The sequence below is a fragment of the Akebia trifoliata genome, unplaced genomic scaffold (genome assembly GCF_017979445.1).
Source record: "Akebia trifoliata isolate Shusen 1 unplaced genomic scaffold, ASM1797944v1 Contig00491, whole genome shotgun sequence".
NCBI lineage: Eukaryota > Viridiplantae > Streptophyta > Magnoliopsida > Ranunculales > Lardizabalaceae > Akebia > Akebia trifoliata.
Genome location: NW_028237031.1, coordinates 7568 through 21888, shown reverse-complemented (window position 1 = coordinate 21888; position 14321 = coordinate 7568). Strand labels below are relative to the sequence as shown.

At 31.0% G+C, this 14321-nt stretch overlaps 2 protein-coding genes across 2 annotated transcripts; one reads left to right on the top strand and one right to left on the bottom strand.

The window, feature by feature from the left end:
* The first annotated feature begins 6258 nt into the window (after positions 1 to 6258).
* Positions 6259 to 7188, top strand: LOC147381444 (protein NODULATION SIGNALING PATHWAY 2-like). Its single transcript, XM_086430405.1, has 2 exons — positions 6259 to 7081; positions 7178 to 7188. The coding sequence occupies exons 1-2, from the start codon at positions 6259 to 6261 to the stop codon at positions 7186 to 7188; spliced, it is 834 nt and encodes a 277-aa protein (XP_086286531.1).
* Positions 7189 to 8786: 1598 nt separating this feature from the next.
* On the bottom strand, positions 8787 to 10517 carry LOC147381443 (uncharacterized). Its single transcript, XM_086430403.1, has 2 exons — positions 9694 to 10517; positions 8787 to 9038 (listed from the first exon to the last, which is right to left on the bottom strand). Exon 1 carries the CDS (start codon positions 10515 to 10517, stop codon positions 9714 to 9716), a length of 804 nt encoding a protein of 267 aa, XP_086286529.1. The 3' UTR covers positions 8787 to 9038; positions 9694 to 9713.
* Positions 10518 to 14321: the final 3804 nt, after the last annotated feature.

The following is a 14321-nucleotide window of genomic DNA, read 5'->3' as shown; positions in this document are numbered from 1 at the left end:
CCTAACCCACGCAACAACCTTATCTATCAGAACAAATCCTTAAGTGTCATGTCCTATCCAACACCTTGTCAAGTGATACCATTTAAATAGCCACATTGTTGTAGAGGGACATATAAAGACTTGAAGTCAAAACCTAGTTTCTCAAGATTATGAATAATGTTATCACTGCTATCATAAATGAAAGATAGATAAAATAATAAAATCAAACTATTGCTATTGTGATATATTAATAATATAATGGTGTGGTACTTATTTGGGGACATTTTACTTGCACCTGAGCCAAATAAAAAAAATGGCAAAATGACCAAATTGACCCTAGCAAAAAGTTGAAAAAAATAATGAATGATCATGAAGTAAGTACCTACACATTTAAGAATGACCACTTAGCTAAGTGGTAAGACCTTGTTGAGGTTGTTTCCAAGGTCTTAGGTTCAACCCCCTTGAACCCCTTCTTTTTAACCCTTCTGTAGAGTCCCCACCGTTTATTTCTTCTTTTCTTTAACCTCCTACAACACCCTCATCACCGAGCCTTCTCCTTACACATTGTGTAACAATAACAACATCAACCCTTGTACCGGTGCTACAGTATTTGCAAGTCTTTTGAGTTGAGTCTAAAGGAAGAATACTCAGTTGCTATTCTATTACGAAGGTAAGTTTGGTTTTTTTTTTCTTCTAATTATACTCCGTGTTGGCAATATTACCGATTTTGTGGCTAGGGATCTTTGAGGATTTCAAAATTCTTTTATTTGATGATGAGTATACATGTTTAGAATGAATACCATTTTAGAAAATCCAGAGTTGTACATATATATATGTGCATCGGATAAACATGGAGTTTTTTTTTTTTTTTTTTTTTTCAATTTTTCATTAAATTTACAATTTCTGATTTGAGAAGTAAGCTAATATGGGATTTTTCCAATTTGGGAACTTTATGTGCATGGTTATATTCAGATTTGATAATTCATCATATATATGCAAATTCTCTCTTTGAAAAAAAGTGTTCATGTTTATAAGTTTCTATTTTAGAATCTTCATATTCTTAGAAGGTTATATTTGCAAATTGCTGAAATTTCATACTCTATTTTGAAAAGTTTGTGAGTAAAAATTTTGTTTTGAAAAATTCATATTTGGAACTTTCTAATATGAGAATTTTATAATTTTTTATTTTGGAGAAAACACATATTCATAAATTTCTAATTTAGAGATTTCACATTTTAGTAATTTTTCAATTTAGAAGTTTTGCATTTTCCTATTTAGAACTTCATGATCATGAAAATTTATGATTTTTTTTTTAATTCAAAAATTTTATATTTTTTAAAACTTTCTATTTTGGAAAATTAATGCAAATTTCTAATTTGAGAGTTCATCCTATGCCTATAATTTTCTATTTTGAAAAATTTATTTCTAATTTTGAAATTCATTATATATCCTTAAATTTCTAATTAAAAACTTCACAAGTCACCATTTTAGAAATTTCACATTACACATTTTCTAATTTGAAAATTTTTCACAAATTCCCATTGTTATTGATTTAGAAAATATTTGCATATGTGTATTGTTAATTAGTTATCATGGGATATAATTAAGGTTTTTTCACAAATTTTCACTTTTTGTACGAAATTTGAAGAATCATTTAAATAATTAGAGAATCTTAGTTGTAAGATTCGTTTAGCAAATCCGATATACATTGATGATGTTGGACCCTAGTTTGAGTTTAGTCTTTGTGTGTTGACCATATGATAGTTTTAGATCATAGTAGAGACCAATCATCTCAATTGGGTGGATTCAATGCCTAACACCTTTCAAAATTCGTAATCTGATCCCTTGCCCATTTCTCTTATCTGTGAACCAATCCATATCCATTTCGAGTTGTTTTTTGTTCTTAACCCTAAACTAGGTGACAACTCCCATTTTTCAAAAAATCTTCAATTTACCAATCGAACTCCCTTTCATTATTTAGTGAAAAAAGGGTCAAGGTGATTTCAGATATTAGCACAAAATAGAAATTTTATTTTTTATTTTACTATGACATTACTACTATATAAGAAATCGACGCATGAAACAACCATGTCGGACTTCACTACTTTTTAATGATTCATATGTCCAAGAACTACTTGATTCAGACAATCCAGTGCCTTACTACAACAATTTTCATATGGATAAGTATGTCTTCAATAGATTATGTTATTTTATGAGTGATAGATGATTGCTTAACGATAGTAGAGTGGTGAGAGTTGAATAAATTATAATTTTTTTTATATACAATTGAGAATAATTTAGGTATAGAAATAATCAGGATAGATTCCAATATTTTAGTGAAACGATAAATCGATATTTTATCATGTATTGCAAACATTATATAATTTTGCCTATAACTTAATAAAAGTCCCTAACTTAAGCGTCACACCACCAAAAATATTAACAGATCAACGATATTTTTCATGATTTAAGGTAATTAATTATTTAATATTTGAATTAATATAATTAATAATAGAATAATTATTTAATGTTTACTTTTAAATGAAATATGATTGCGTGGGTGCAATCGACGGGACTCATATAACTACAGTTATACCATTTGATAAATAAATACCATTTCGATTATGAAGAAAAATAGAATTTACACATAATATTTTAGTATTTGTTCATTTGACATGTAATTCACTTTTATTTTAGTTGGATGGTAAGGTTCGGCACACAATTGACGAGTCTTTCAATCTGTGCTTAGTAATTCGAATTTGAATTTCCTGCATCTTCCTACTGATAATGAAATATTATTTTATTTTTTTATTGTAGATATTTTTTATACCCATTAAGGTAATTTAAATTTATTGAAAAAAAAATATCTTAATTATTCTAGGAAAATAATACATGGTTGATACGGGTTATCAAAATATGTGAGGATATCTTATACTATATCGTAATACACAGTATCACATACATAATTTTTGTAGAGGAAATGGGTCAAGAATGAATAAGGAGTGGTTTAATTATTATCACTCTTCGTGTAGAAACATTATTGAGCATTATTTCGATGTACTGAAGAATAATTTTTGATTTTGAAACGAATGACTTCATACTTTTTTGTGACTCATACACGTATTGTATGTGTGTACATAGCTTTGCATAATTTCATCCGACAACAATCAGTTACTGATAGTTGGTTTACACAATATGATGATAAAAATGTTGACATTGATAGTGGAGACACGTCTAATACGACACCAAATGAATGTAATGAATTGATTGGTGGTATGAATATTGTGTGAGATGAGATTGCTTAACAAATTTATAATGCCATATATATATAATGATGCAAAATTTTATTTAATTATTTATTATTTATTTGATAGACATTAAGTATGTTAATACAAAAAAAATGAAATTGATTTTTTTCTAAAATATTAAATTCTATGTTTATTCTTATTATTAATGTATTATTACTTATATTAGATAAATAATCTTTTTTTAATATTATTTTTAATTTCATCCAGCAAATTCTAGACAGTAGGTTACCAAACAGTTCAACATTTTAACAACACAATTAGACAACATGTTACCAAACTGTATACTCAATTCAGCAAATTGCTTCAATAACAACATCAACTTTCTTCAATTTCAGTAGCTTAATTCACCATGAACAACTTTACAAAAAACTCTTTCAAAGCACTAGAGCTATAAAACTAAAACTTACTATCAAAATTATCTTTCCACTCACCCATCTCAATATTTTCATCTTTGCCGCATTCAATTTATTACCATGTAGCTTTGTGATTGTCAAACCTTAATTTATATAGAACATAGTTGGTCTTACTGTTGTTTTATGATATGTTCTTTTTAGTTTGATTGATATGTTCTTCTCATATAGTACTTCAGAAGCACACTTCCACTTTAACTATCAAATTCTAATTTTATATAAAGAGTCAATTTGGATAGAAAGTAGATAGGAAGAAAGTAACTTTTAGAAAGTAAAATATAATTTTCTTTTACTTTTCAAAAAATAAGGATTTTTTACTTTTTAATAGTAATATTTTAAAATAAATCTAAACAAACTTGATAACTTTCAGAAGTTAAAAAATTACCTTTTTTTTTGTGTATCCAAACTTGCCTTTAACATCTTCCTCAATCTCCATCATTATGTTTAAGAAAGTTTAAGTCTTGAGATAACGAAATCAATCATGTACTTTTTATATCATATAAAGAAAAAAAAATTATGTTTTAATTAACTAAATATAAGAATTTAAATAAAATAAAATAAAAATTGATTCGAACAAAAAATAGGATGGGGACTTAACCGATCATGTTACAACTCGATCGAGTCAAATAAGAATCGACCTAGTCTAGAAATTACAGGTAAAGACAACATGTCTATTTGGTTAGAATATTGCATCCCTTAGATATTCTAGTAAACTATTAGAGACAACCGGTAGGGGTCTACTTAGCACATGCATTTCATCTTCATTAACCATTTGATCAAGATGCAACGGTGGTGATTGTGAGTGTAATAACAATACATTCATTTTTGGCACAAATACCCCTTAACATCCTTCGATACTTCTTTTTTAATGAAGATAACTAAGAACAAATGTTTATTGAACTAATATATAATCAAAGAAGTGAGAATCAAAGACAAAGTCACCAACTCTTGAGGACCAAAGGATATTTTTGTCATCTTTAGTTTTCCAAGGTTTATATTTCACAAGAAAACAAGTACTCCCCTTGGTGTAGGAGTGTCAATGGATAGTCAAAAACTCGAATTTGATAGGGATGTCAATGGATAGTCAAAAACTTGAATCCAATTCAAATTCGAATTCGAAAAATTGGATATTTTCTAAAATTTTTGGATATCGGATTCGAATTCGTATAGTTTTATATATTTGAATCCTTATGGGATACGGATTTAGATATTAATATTTTGAAACCGATAATATCCGATTCGAAATAATATATGATATATATTATTTTATTTGATTAATTTTTTATATAAATAATATAATATAATATATATTATTTTATTTTATTTATTAATTATATAAATAATATAATATATAATAAGTTTTTTTTTAATAATGAAAAATCAGTTGGATAAGAAATTTTTTTATTTTCTTTCATGTACAAATTATTAGAATTCTAATAGAAAATTATCCAATATCAGATAAGATAATTGGATTTGAATTCAGATAGAATTTTAGAACATCTGTCGGATTCAAATTCAAATTCGGATATCAGATCAAAAATTTAGATTCGAATTCGGATATTAATGTATCCAAACCGATAAGCATCTATTGACTTCATCATTTCTTAAAAGATCAAAAAGTCAAAAACTTATGGTTGTCGTCCATGTGTCATACACTAAGCATGTTCTCACGTTGGTTGGCTCGACAAAAAATTCTTCATAGGTATTTGTCAGGGTTCAATATGGTGTAGGTTAGCATCATCAGAGCTTTCCACCCAAGCGTATTTTAAATATAGCACCTACAATTTCACTAAAATGCGCTGTAGATGGCCACGAACTAACATTTCTCTTCTTTTCCTTTTCATAATGAAAAAGAATAAATTTTTAATACTTCTGGGAGTTGGATAGCTAATCAACTCCTTTTTTTCTTTTAATTTCTTGCCACGTAGGAAACTATTTTTAGCCTAATAATCTCATCAGTTTTTCCCTAGAGTCATGATAATATGACTCCCCATCGTGGCATATTCAATTGACTCTCCTGACATGGAGTGTGCCATAATCATAGATTTCTTTTCATCGGGATACAAATCTGCTCAGATTTATGGGGATGTGCAGATGTGTATCCCAATGCATAAATTCTATGTTTCTGGCACACCCCACGTCGGGGTAGTCGATTGAGTATGCCATGTGGGGGAGTCATATTATCACCACTCTTTTCCCAACCCATGTTTTACCTCCACCAAGATGAGCTTGATTGGTGATTAATGATTTCATACCATGGGATTTGAGCGTGTAATTGGGGTGATTTTTTTAACAAAGGAAATAGGTAAAAAATGGTGTTATTGGACAAAAATGTGCCAGATGGCATGCAAAGAAGAAGTTGGATCAGATAACGATCCAAGTCCCAGGAGCACAGGATTCGGATTCCTATTAGTTATTATAGTTTAAAGTTTAAGCTTTAGTGTTCTCCCAAATGTAGCTTGGACGCCACTTCATTTTCCTTTCAAATTGATGAACCAACCTTCCCAAATACCACCCAAACTGGTTTCTTCAATGATGAATTCTTGGAAAGATTACTACAGATGGACCCTGACATCGACATCAGTGAAAATCCCAATGCAATAGTGTTCGAAGATGATTCTTTCATGGATTTCGATTCAATTCATCAAGATACTACAATGGATCTAAATAATGTCCCTAGCATTGAATTGGGTTCCACGATGAATGAAGAAAACCACGAAAATTCGATTATAATAGAAGAGAATTCCGATTTAAGGGGAATTCAAGAAGAATTGATTGAGGGAAGTAGCTTAATAGATCTCTTATTGATAGGAGCCGAAGCTGTTGAATCGAATAACTGGTCGTTAGCTTCGAGTGTGATCGCAAAGCTTAATAGTCTCCTAATTGATCGAGAAAATGGGACAAACCCATTTAATAGATTGGCTTTCTTCTTCACTCAAGGCCTACAATACAAAAGCATCGATGTTCCTCATGAGTTGTTATATGATTCTGTTCCAAGGCCTACAGACACCATGTCTGCCTTTCAGTTACTCCAAGAGCTCTCCCCCTATGTGAAGTTCTCACACTTCACTGCCAACCAAGCAATCCTCGAAGCAACCCAAGGGAATCTCGAGGTTCACATCATCGATTTCAACGTGATGCAAGGAATCCAATGGCCACCATTGATGGTTGATCTAGCACTAATGAAGGAAGTTTCTTTTAGATTAACTGCGATCATCACAGATCCAAAAAATGCAAGTTTGATCGGACAGACGGGAAGAAGACTCAAGGAATTTGCGGATTCGATCAAACTTTCTTCGTTGGAAAATAATCAAGTGGGACCCACTAAAAAGTTCGTCTATAAGTTGGGGTGTCAGTGGACTGGGTCTGAATCCAACGAAGAAAGTTTGCTTATTTGGGGTTTGGTAGAGTTGGTGAGATTCATTTTAAAGTTTAAGATAAGATTGTCTCTTGATTCACCATTTTTTCTACCTTTGTTAGGCTTGTCTTAGATTTTCAATTATATTAATTTTATCAATTTAATATCTTCATAATGACTATTTACATTAATATACCTTCATAAGGCTACTTGGAAAAAGAATTTACATTAATATATCTACATAATGCTACGTGGTACAGTTTTTCAGTCTATTTAAATTTATAAAAAATTCGGCACCAATATTGACTATTTACATTTTTTTGGCAAGAATAATAATCGTTGTATTTAAACGTAATTTTGGGTACATTAATCGAATTGGAGTCTGTTTCTTAGATTCACAAAGGGCTTGTACAGAAAATTTTATCACACCTGGCATTGGAAAATATCTTCATAAATGCTTGATGGAGACAATCTTTTTCATGGTTGAACTCGCTTCCTATTAAAGGAAGGTCACGACTTCTATTATATGTATGAAATTAACCCCAAAGGGTTGGTGATATGGCCTAGTCCACATCTAAGGCAGAGGTCTTGATGAGTTTGGATTGTCTCTCATCTTTAGGGATTTATTCTATAAATTACCTTGTCATTTTAACCCTGTAAGCAAATTCTTTTACAATAATCTTCAATTGTAAGATTAATCTACTTTAAACTTAATATGATTTTAATTTGAATTAAGCAATGATTGGGATTTTTTATTATTATAGAATGTCTAGTAATTTTTACAAAGGAATAAGACAAGATTTAAGATGATAGATTGAAGATAAGAGTGTCTTTGATTGTAGAGAAAATATTAGGTGGTAAAATTTTGTGAGTAATTTTTCTTTTCTTAATGAACATTAATAAAATCCTTAAAACATTGGTACCACCACATTGATGCGTACAAGACGATAACTAGCGAAGAAAATATCACATCTATAACAACTTGTGCATTGGTGATCTCAAGGAGTTGAAGGGTGAAGATAAAATCACATCCACATGACCTATGGTATATAATAATTTAAATATGAAACATACAGAGAATTTCCCATATCTAGAAGACAATTTTCACAAAATTTCAAGGCTGATTTACTAAAACATGCCCTAAAAAAAATGTGAAATTACCATTATGATCAAATATTGATTTTAATTTTGAAAATGATAAATCTTTCATTTTCGGAATCAAAACATTTTAGGTATGTGGAGGAAAAATTTACTATTTTATAAAGAATATTTTTTTAACCATTTACAAAATTAAAGTGAGAAAAATATTTACTCCTTTGAAATAATGCATTTAACATTTTATAAAGCTGAATTTCGAACAATTTACTAATATTAAAGTGGGAAAAATATGTACTGCTTTATAAAATAACGCATTTTCTACATACCAAAATGTTTTAATTCTGGAAATAGTATCAATAAAGTGAATTGTACACTGAAATGGGAATTTAACAATTTTAATTTCTACCACTTTGAAAATTTTTCCAAATTTCAATTCATTCTAGATATACTTTTATTTCACTTAAACTTCACTTGAATTTGAAGAATTTGCATTACTCATTTAAATAGTTAATTTAAGATTATTATTATTTATATATAATAGTTAGTAACACTAGAATATATATATTTTTTTGATGATGATATAGGGCCCCCACATGGAAGTAGTTTGAACATTAAATAAGTACAATGAGTAAATATATAAAAGCATCAATCATTTAATCCCCAAAAGGATGGAAATTACATAAATATGAAACATCCTACGCACAAACATGTGGAGATTACGTTACATGAGATTAATCAAACTTGCTTTTCTTTCATGGATTGATGATTATTAGAAAACAATAGTCACACACTAGTAGGAGATTGAGATTCACTATTCTTCTGGTGCAGCAAAAATCTTCAGCTCTCCTTTTATTTGATTTTCGCCATCCTAAGATGTCTCCTTGCCTGCAATAGAGGAAATAAATTATGATTAAGATTGCTTTGATACATGATGTATTGGGATCTCCTCATCGATCCATTTGATAAAAACTCGAATGGGGAGGGTACCAAAATGCTCCTGTATGAGGCAGGAAATACTGGCCCAACCATGTTTTAAAATATTTATCAAGTATTTAATTATTTATTTTTACCATAATGGGTACTCCCTGTGGTCACATTTTCGATTTTATATATTTTTGTAATTAACCCTCAAATAAAAAGATCATGTTTTATTTTTTACAATATCAAAATTCAGAACCATGTTTAGGATTTAGGGTTTAGTTAAGTTGAAAACGATGGCATCAAGGAAAGTTCAACAAAATGGGTACCCATGGTTAATTTGTATGATTTACCAAAAAATGAAGAAGGTATAAAGGTAATTTCGAAAAATACTCATCCTTTTTGCTAAAACGGTATTGGCCCATATTGAAAACTTCTATCAAAATGTCGAGAGAAGTATTGTTCATCTAATGCCCCCAAAAGTTTCTCTAGATATTCCAAAAACTCTCCCGGAGCAACTTTTCAATCGTGATTCTTACAGTAGTGATTCAAATTAAAGCAATGTATATATATTTTTTTCAAATTAAGGAGGCCTAAAAGAATAAATACTCAATAAGCTTACCTTGGTTTCTCATAGATTATTTAGTAGTGGTGAGGAGGTGGTGGTGACTTGTACTTGTAGTGCTCCTTAGGTGGTGGTGGGGGAGGTGACTTGTACTTGTAAACAGGAGTAGGTGGTGGTGGTGGAGGAGACTTGTAGTGCTCCTTAGGTGGTGGAGGAGGAGACTTTGGTGGTGGTGGAGGAGACTTGTATTTGTAAACAGGAGTGGGAGGTGGTGGAGACTTATAGTGTTCCTTAGGTGGTGGTGGTGGTGGAGACTTGTACTTGTAAACAGGAGTGGGAGGTGGTGGTGACTTGTAGTGCTCCTTAGGTGGTGGTGGAGACTTGTAGTGCTCCTTAGGTGGTGGTGGTGGGGGAGGAGACTTATACTTGTAAACAGGAGTAGGTGGTGGTGGTGACTTGTAGTGCTCCTTGGGTGGTGGTGGGGGAGGAGACTTATACTTGTAAACAGGAGTAGGCGGTGGTGGTGGAGACTTGTAGTGCTCCTTAGGTGGTGGTGGGGGGGGAGGAGACTTATACTTGTAAACAGGAGTAGGTGGTGGTGGTGACTTGTAGTGCTCCTTGGGTGGTGGTGGGGGAGGAGACTTATACTTGTAAACAGGAGTAGGTGGTGGTGGTGGAGACTTGTAGTGCTCCTTAGGTGGTGGTGGTGGAGGAGGAGACTTATATTTGTAAACAGGAGTTGGAGGTGGTGGTGATGGTGAGGGTGGTGGTGGAGAAGAGTAATGGTGGTCAGCTTTGGTCTCAAATGGTAGGCTTAAAGAAGCCATAACCACTACAAGAATGGTAAATAGTGAGGCCATTGAGCCTCTGTTTGTTGCCATCTTCACTAACCAAATTGATTTTGCTTGTGATCTTAAGTAACCCATCTAAACCCTTTATATAGCTTAAATGTTTACCTCTCTCACCGACTCATTCTAACCAAACTTGGTAAAAGTCAAAAACATGCAAAAGTACAGTACGTTATTCTTGTTGTCTAAAATTCATAATTTGAATGAGTTCTATGTAAATAAATTTGACTTTGTCGTTTGTATTTAATTGTAGAGCAAATAATGTAGTAGGGTTTCCATGCAAAATTCAATTTATTATATTTTAAATTTTAAAGAGAAAATTACTATCTTTATTTGTTTTGCGTGATTTGCGGACTAGGCGGCCTGACCGACAAAATTACTGAGTCCTCTATCATCAAAGAGAGATTCTATTGGCACATCAACTTTTACTTGCAACACACCAATCTCTTTCGATGAAATCCGCACCAATCCATTTGAAAGTAAACAGTTATTTACATATAGTTTGATGAGTTACAAGTTAATTTCGACTTGTTAATAGCAGCTGTCTTATCAAATTAGGATGTTAAATTCTTACAAAGATACTTTGTATAATTTACGATTTCTGATTTTTCAAAGCACAAGCTGAATTTTATTGAAGGAAATGGATAACTGATTTTAGGTTAGATTAGCGTTTGACAATCATACTTAAAAAAAGTGTTGTGTGCTTATGTTAGGGGTATTTATTTGGTAAAATAACTCTCACGTACTTGAGTTGAGTGTGACAAAATGACCGGAATGCCTTTATATCTTTATCATTATAATGACAGAAGGCTGAGTTGTACTAGTTCAATACCAAAATTTGGATTTTTTTCTTTTTAAAGATTTAAAGAGGGTTAGGCAGACCCCCAACTAGAAGAGTAGAAACTATACTCTGTTATTGGCATGCTCAATGGTATCCTTATAAACAAATTCCTTAACTCACTAGGGAGATCAATAGGATCCAAGGCTGAATTACCTAGAGAAGTCCTATGAGATACTAAAAAGTCTACTGCTTTGTTGGTTTCCATATAATAGAACCTGAAATCGATCCTTTGAAATTCAATTGCTCTTTTCTTGATAGGTTTTACCAGCCTTTCTTCTTGCCATGAAACTTTACTCTTCTCATTGGATTTCAAAAATGCCCCCACCTCAACATCTAAACTTAATACAATCCATATCATTTTGATCAAAAGCAAGAAAATTACAATTAAACCTCCTTAAAATTACGTTTATTAGTTTTTAAAATTAAAAAGAATAAAAACCCTTTTTATTATATAATCTTAAAAATCACCCTTTAATTGGTATTTTAAATTACAAATAAGCTCTTTAAGTACATGTGCGATTACACAGGGCATCTTCTAGTCGAAGATAAAGAATTAGTTGATATTTTCCAATCCTTTAAAGATAAAGTCTATGTTTTTGTTTACATTTTGGGCAATGCACCAATAAAATATCATTACAAAATGCCAAGAACTTACATATTAGGGATAGTTTTGGTAAAATAGATCAACAATCAATGGTCAATGATTATATACTTTTATTATAGTTTTATTTAAAAAAATCAGAGACTGATCACTAATTAATGATCATTCTGTAAAATAGATCCAAAATCAATTATCAATGATCACTGAAAATAAAAGTTAGATATATACTTAATCCCTTGTAACCAGTGTTTTTCCATCCATCTCAATTCTTACCGGAGTTTTGTGGATAGCCCCTAACATTGTTTGAAATTAGCAAATTTTTCTAAAATTTATGGAAAAAAATATATTTATTTTCCATTTTCTGAAAATTTACATTAACTATAATGGAATAACTGAGTCGAGTTTCAATATGACTCGATGAGTTTTTGAGTTGACTTGGTAAACAACCACTTTTGAATTTTTTACACCAAGTCAACTATAATTTCTACTGAGTCAAGAACTATGGTTTTGCCCAAGTTATGGCAAGTTTACATGATATAAAAATAATTTCATTAGATGAGATTCAAAGCCATGATTTCAATCAATCAAAATCCTAATTTTTGCCATTCTTGACCATGTTAAAGAAACGTCTTATATAATGACCTCCACTAAGTATATCAAACCATTACCTTTAAGAGTTGAGTTACGTGGTTCAATGTTAAAACTAGCAACAAAGGTTTACTTCCTCTGATTCTATATCTAAAACTTGATGGACAACTAACTTACTCTATTTAGGTTGGGAAACTTCTGTGAGGTTGGGGTGTGTAGCAGTAGGGATCGAAATAGTCCCAATTCCCAAGGGTGCAGAGAAACCCTGCAATATCATAAAAAAAGCGTCCGAGTATGACTTCGTCACTTATCAATTTGAATCGATGATGATTTGACTCATTACTCACTGAACCAACTCCACCTACGAGAGCATGTTTGAAAAATTCAAACGTGTACTAATAAAATCTATTGGATCTCATTTCAGAACTAGAAAAGCCATGCCAGCTATAAAGTAGACACCATTTTCAATTGCTAAATGTTGACAAAGTATATTTTAGAAGACAAGTTCAAGGCGGCAGTGGATCCTTCCTTTGAGCTTTCTACGTGGCAATTACAGGAACCAGCTGTGCCATATGGTGGATATAGTAGGTAAGATTGAAGAAAAAAATGCCCAACAGCTTTCAACCTTCAAACGAATTTAAATTCTCAAGGTGATATTTCAACGAGTTAGGCTAGCGTGACTAAAATGCTCAAGCTGATATTTCAAAGAGTTAGGCTAATTCAACCCTCATTAAGACTTCTTGGGCTTATATGAATTGCCACTTTGGACAAATAGCACACCAGTCATTTAGAGTTAAAGTGTGGATCATATGCTTACTTGAAATATAAGACAAAAAATAATAATATTATTTCTCACCTTGTCGAACTTTCAAATTCAACATTTATATTTTGACAACATAAAATTTTGTGCTCTATATAAGGGAATGCTAACATTTACCTCATGGGACATTAGCATTCTCCAATACTTTTTTTCTATTATTATTCTTATTTATTTTATCTTTTAGTGAAAAAGATAAAGATATATTAATCTTTTTACATAATAAATACTTGTCTCTCCCATAATAGATATTTTTTTTATTACAAATAATTTGATAATCAATGAAAATAAACATTTATTATTGTAAAAGACAAATAGATCCCTATTTTCTTACTAAAGGATAAATAAATAAAAAAAAAGGTATTATTGAAAAAGAAAAAATATTGGAGAATGTTAACATCCCCATGAAGTCTTGGATGTTAATATTCCCAATATATATATATATATATATATATATATATATATATATATATATATATATATATATATACACGATCACCTTTGTGTAATATTTTAAAATTTTGTGCTCTACATTCGTGTTGCATTCGATCATATTTTTAGATGAAATGGACAATCATGGAACTTCATTAACATAGTGGCGGAAAAAGTTTTTCACATTTCAATTAAATCTGGCCATTTAGCACTAAGGGAGGTTTTCATCCTTGAGAAAATCACCTTCATGTAATATTCATTTTGACATGACACGATTAAAATGTCACAAGGTCAAAGCCTAAGATCAATTGTTAGGCCTAGTATACTAATAGGTGAGAGAGATTCATTGTTTAAGAATGATTCGAGTCCTGACTTATAAATTCATCAAAAACTAATTCTTACAAAACCCAAAATAAATTATGATATCTGTTAGAATTTTTTTGAGCCCCCAAATAAGGTATAATTTGATATATAAAAAAGAAAAAAGAAATAGAGAGAGATTTAACAACCCGCTATGAAAGATGCTACCATGACTAACTTAGTAAGATGTCAAATCTT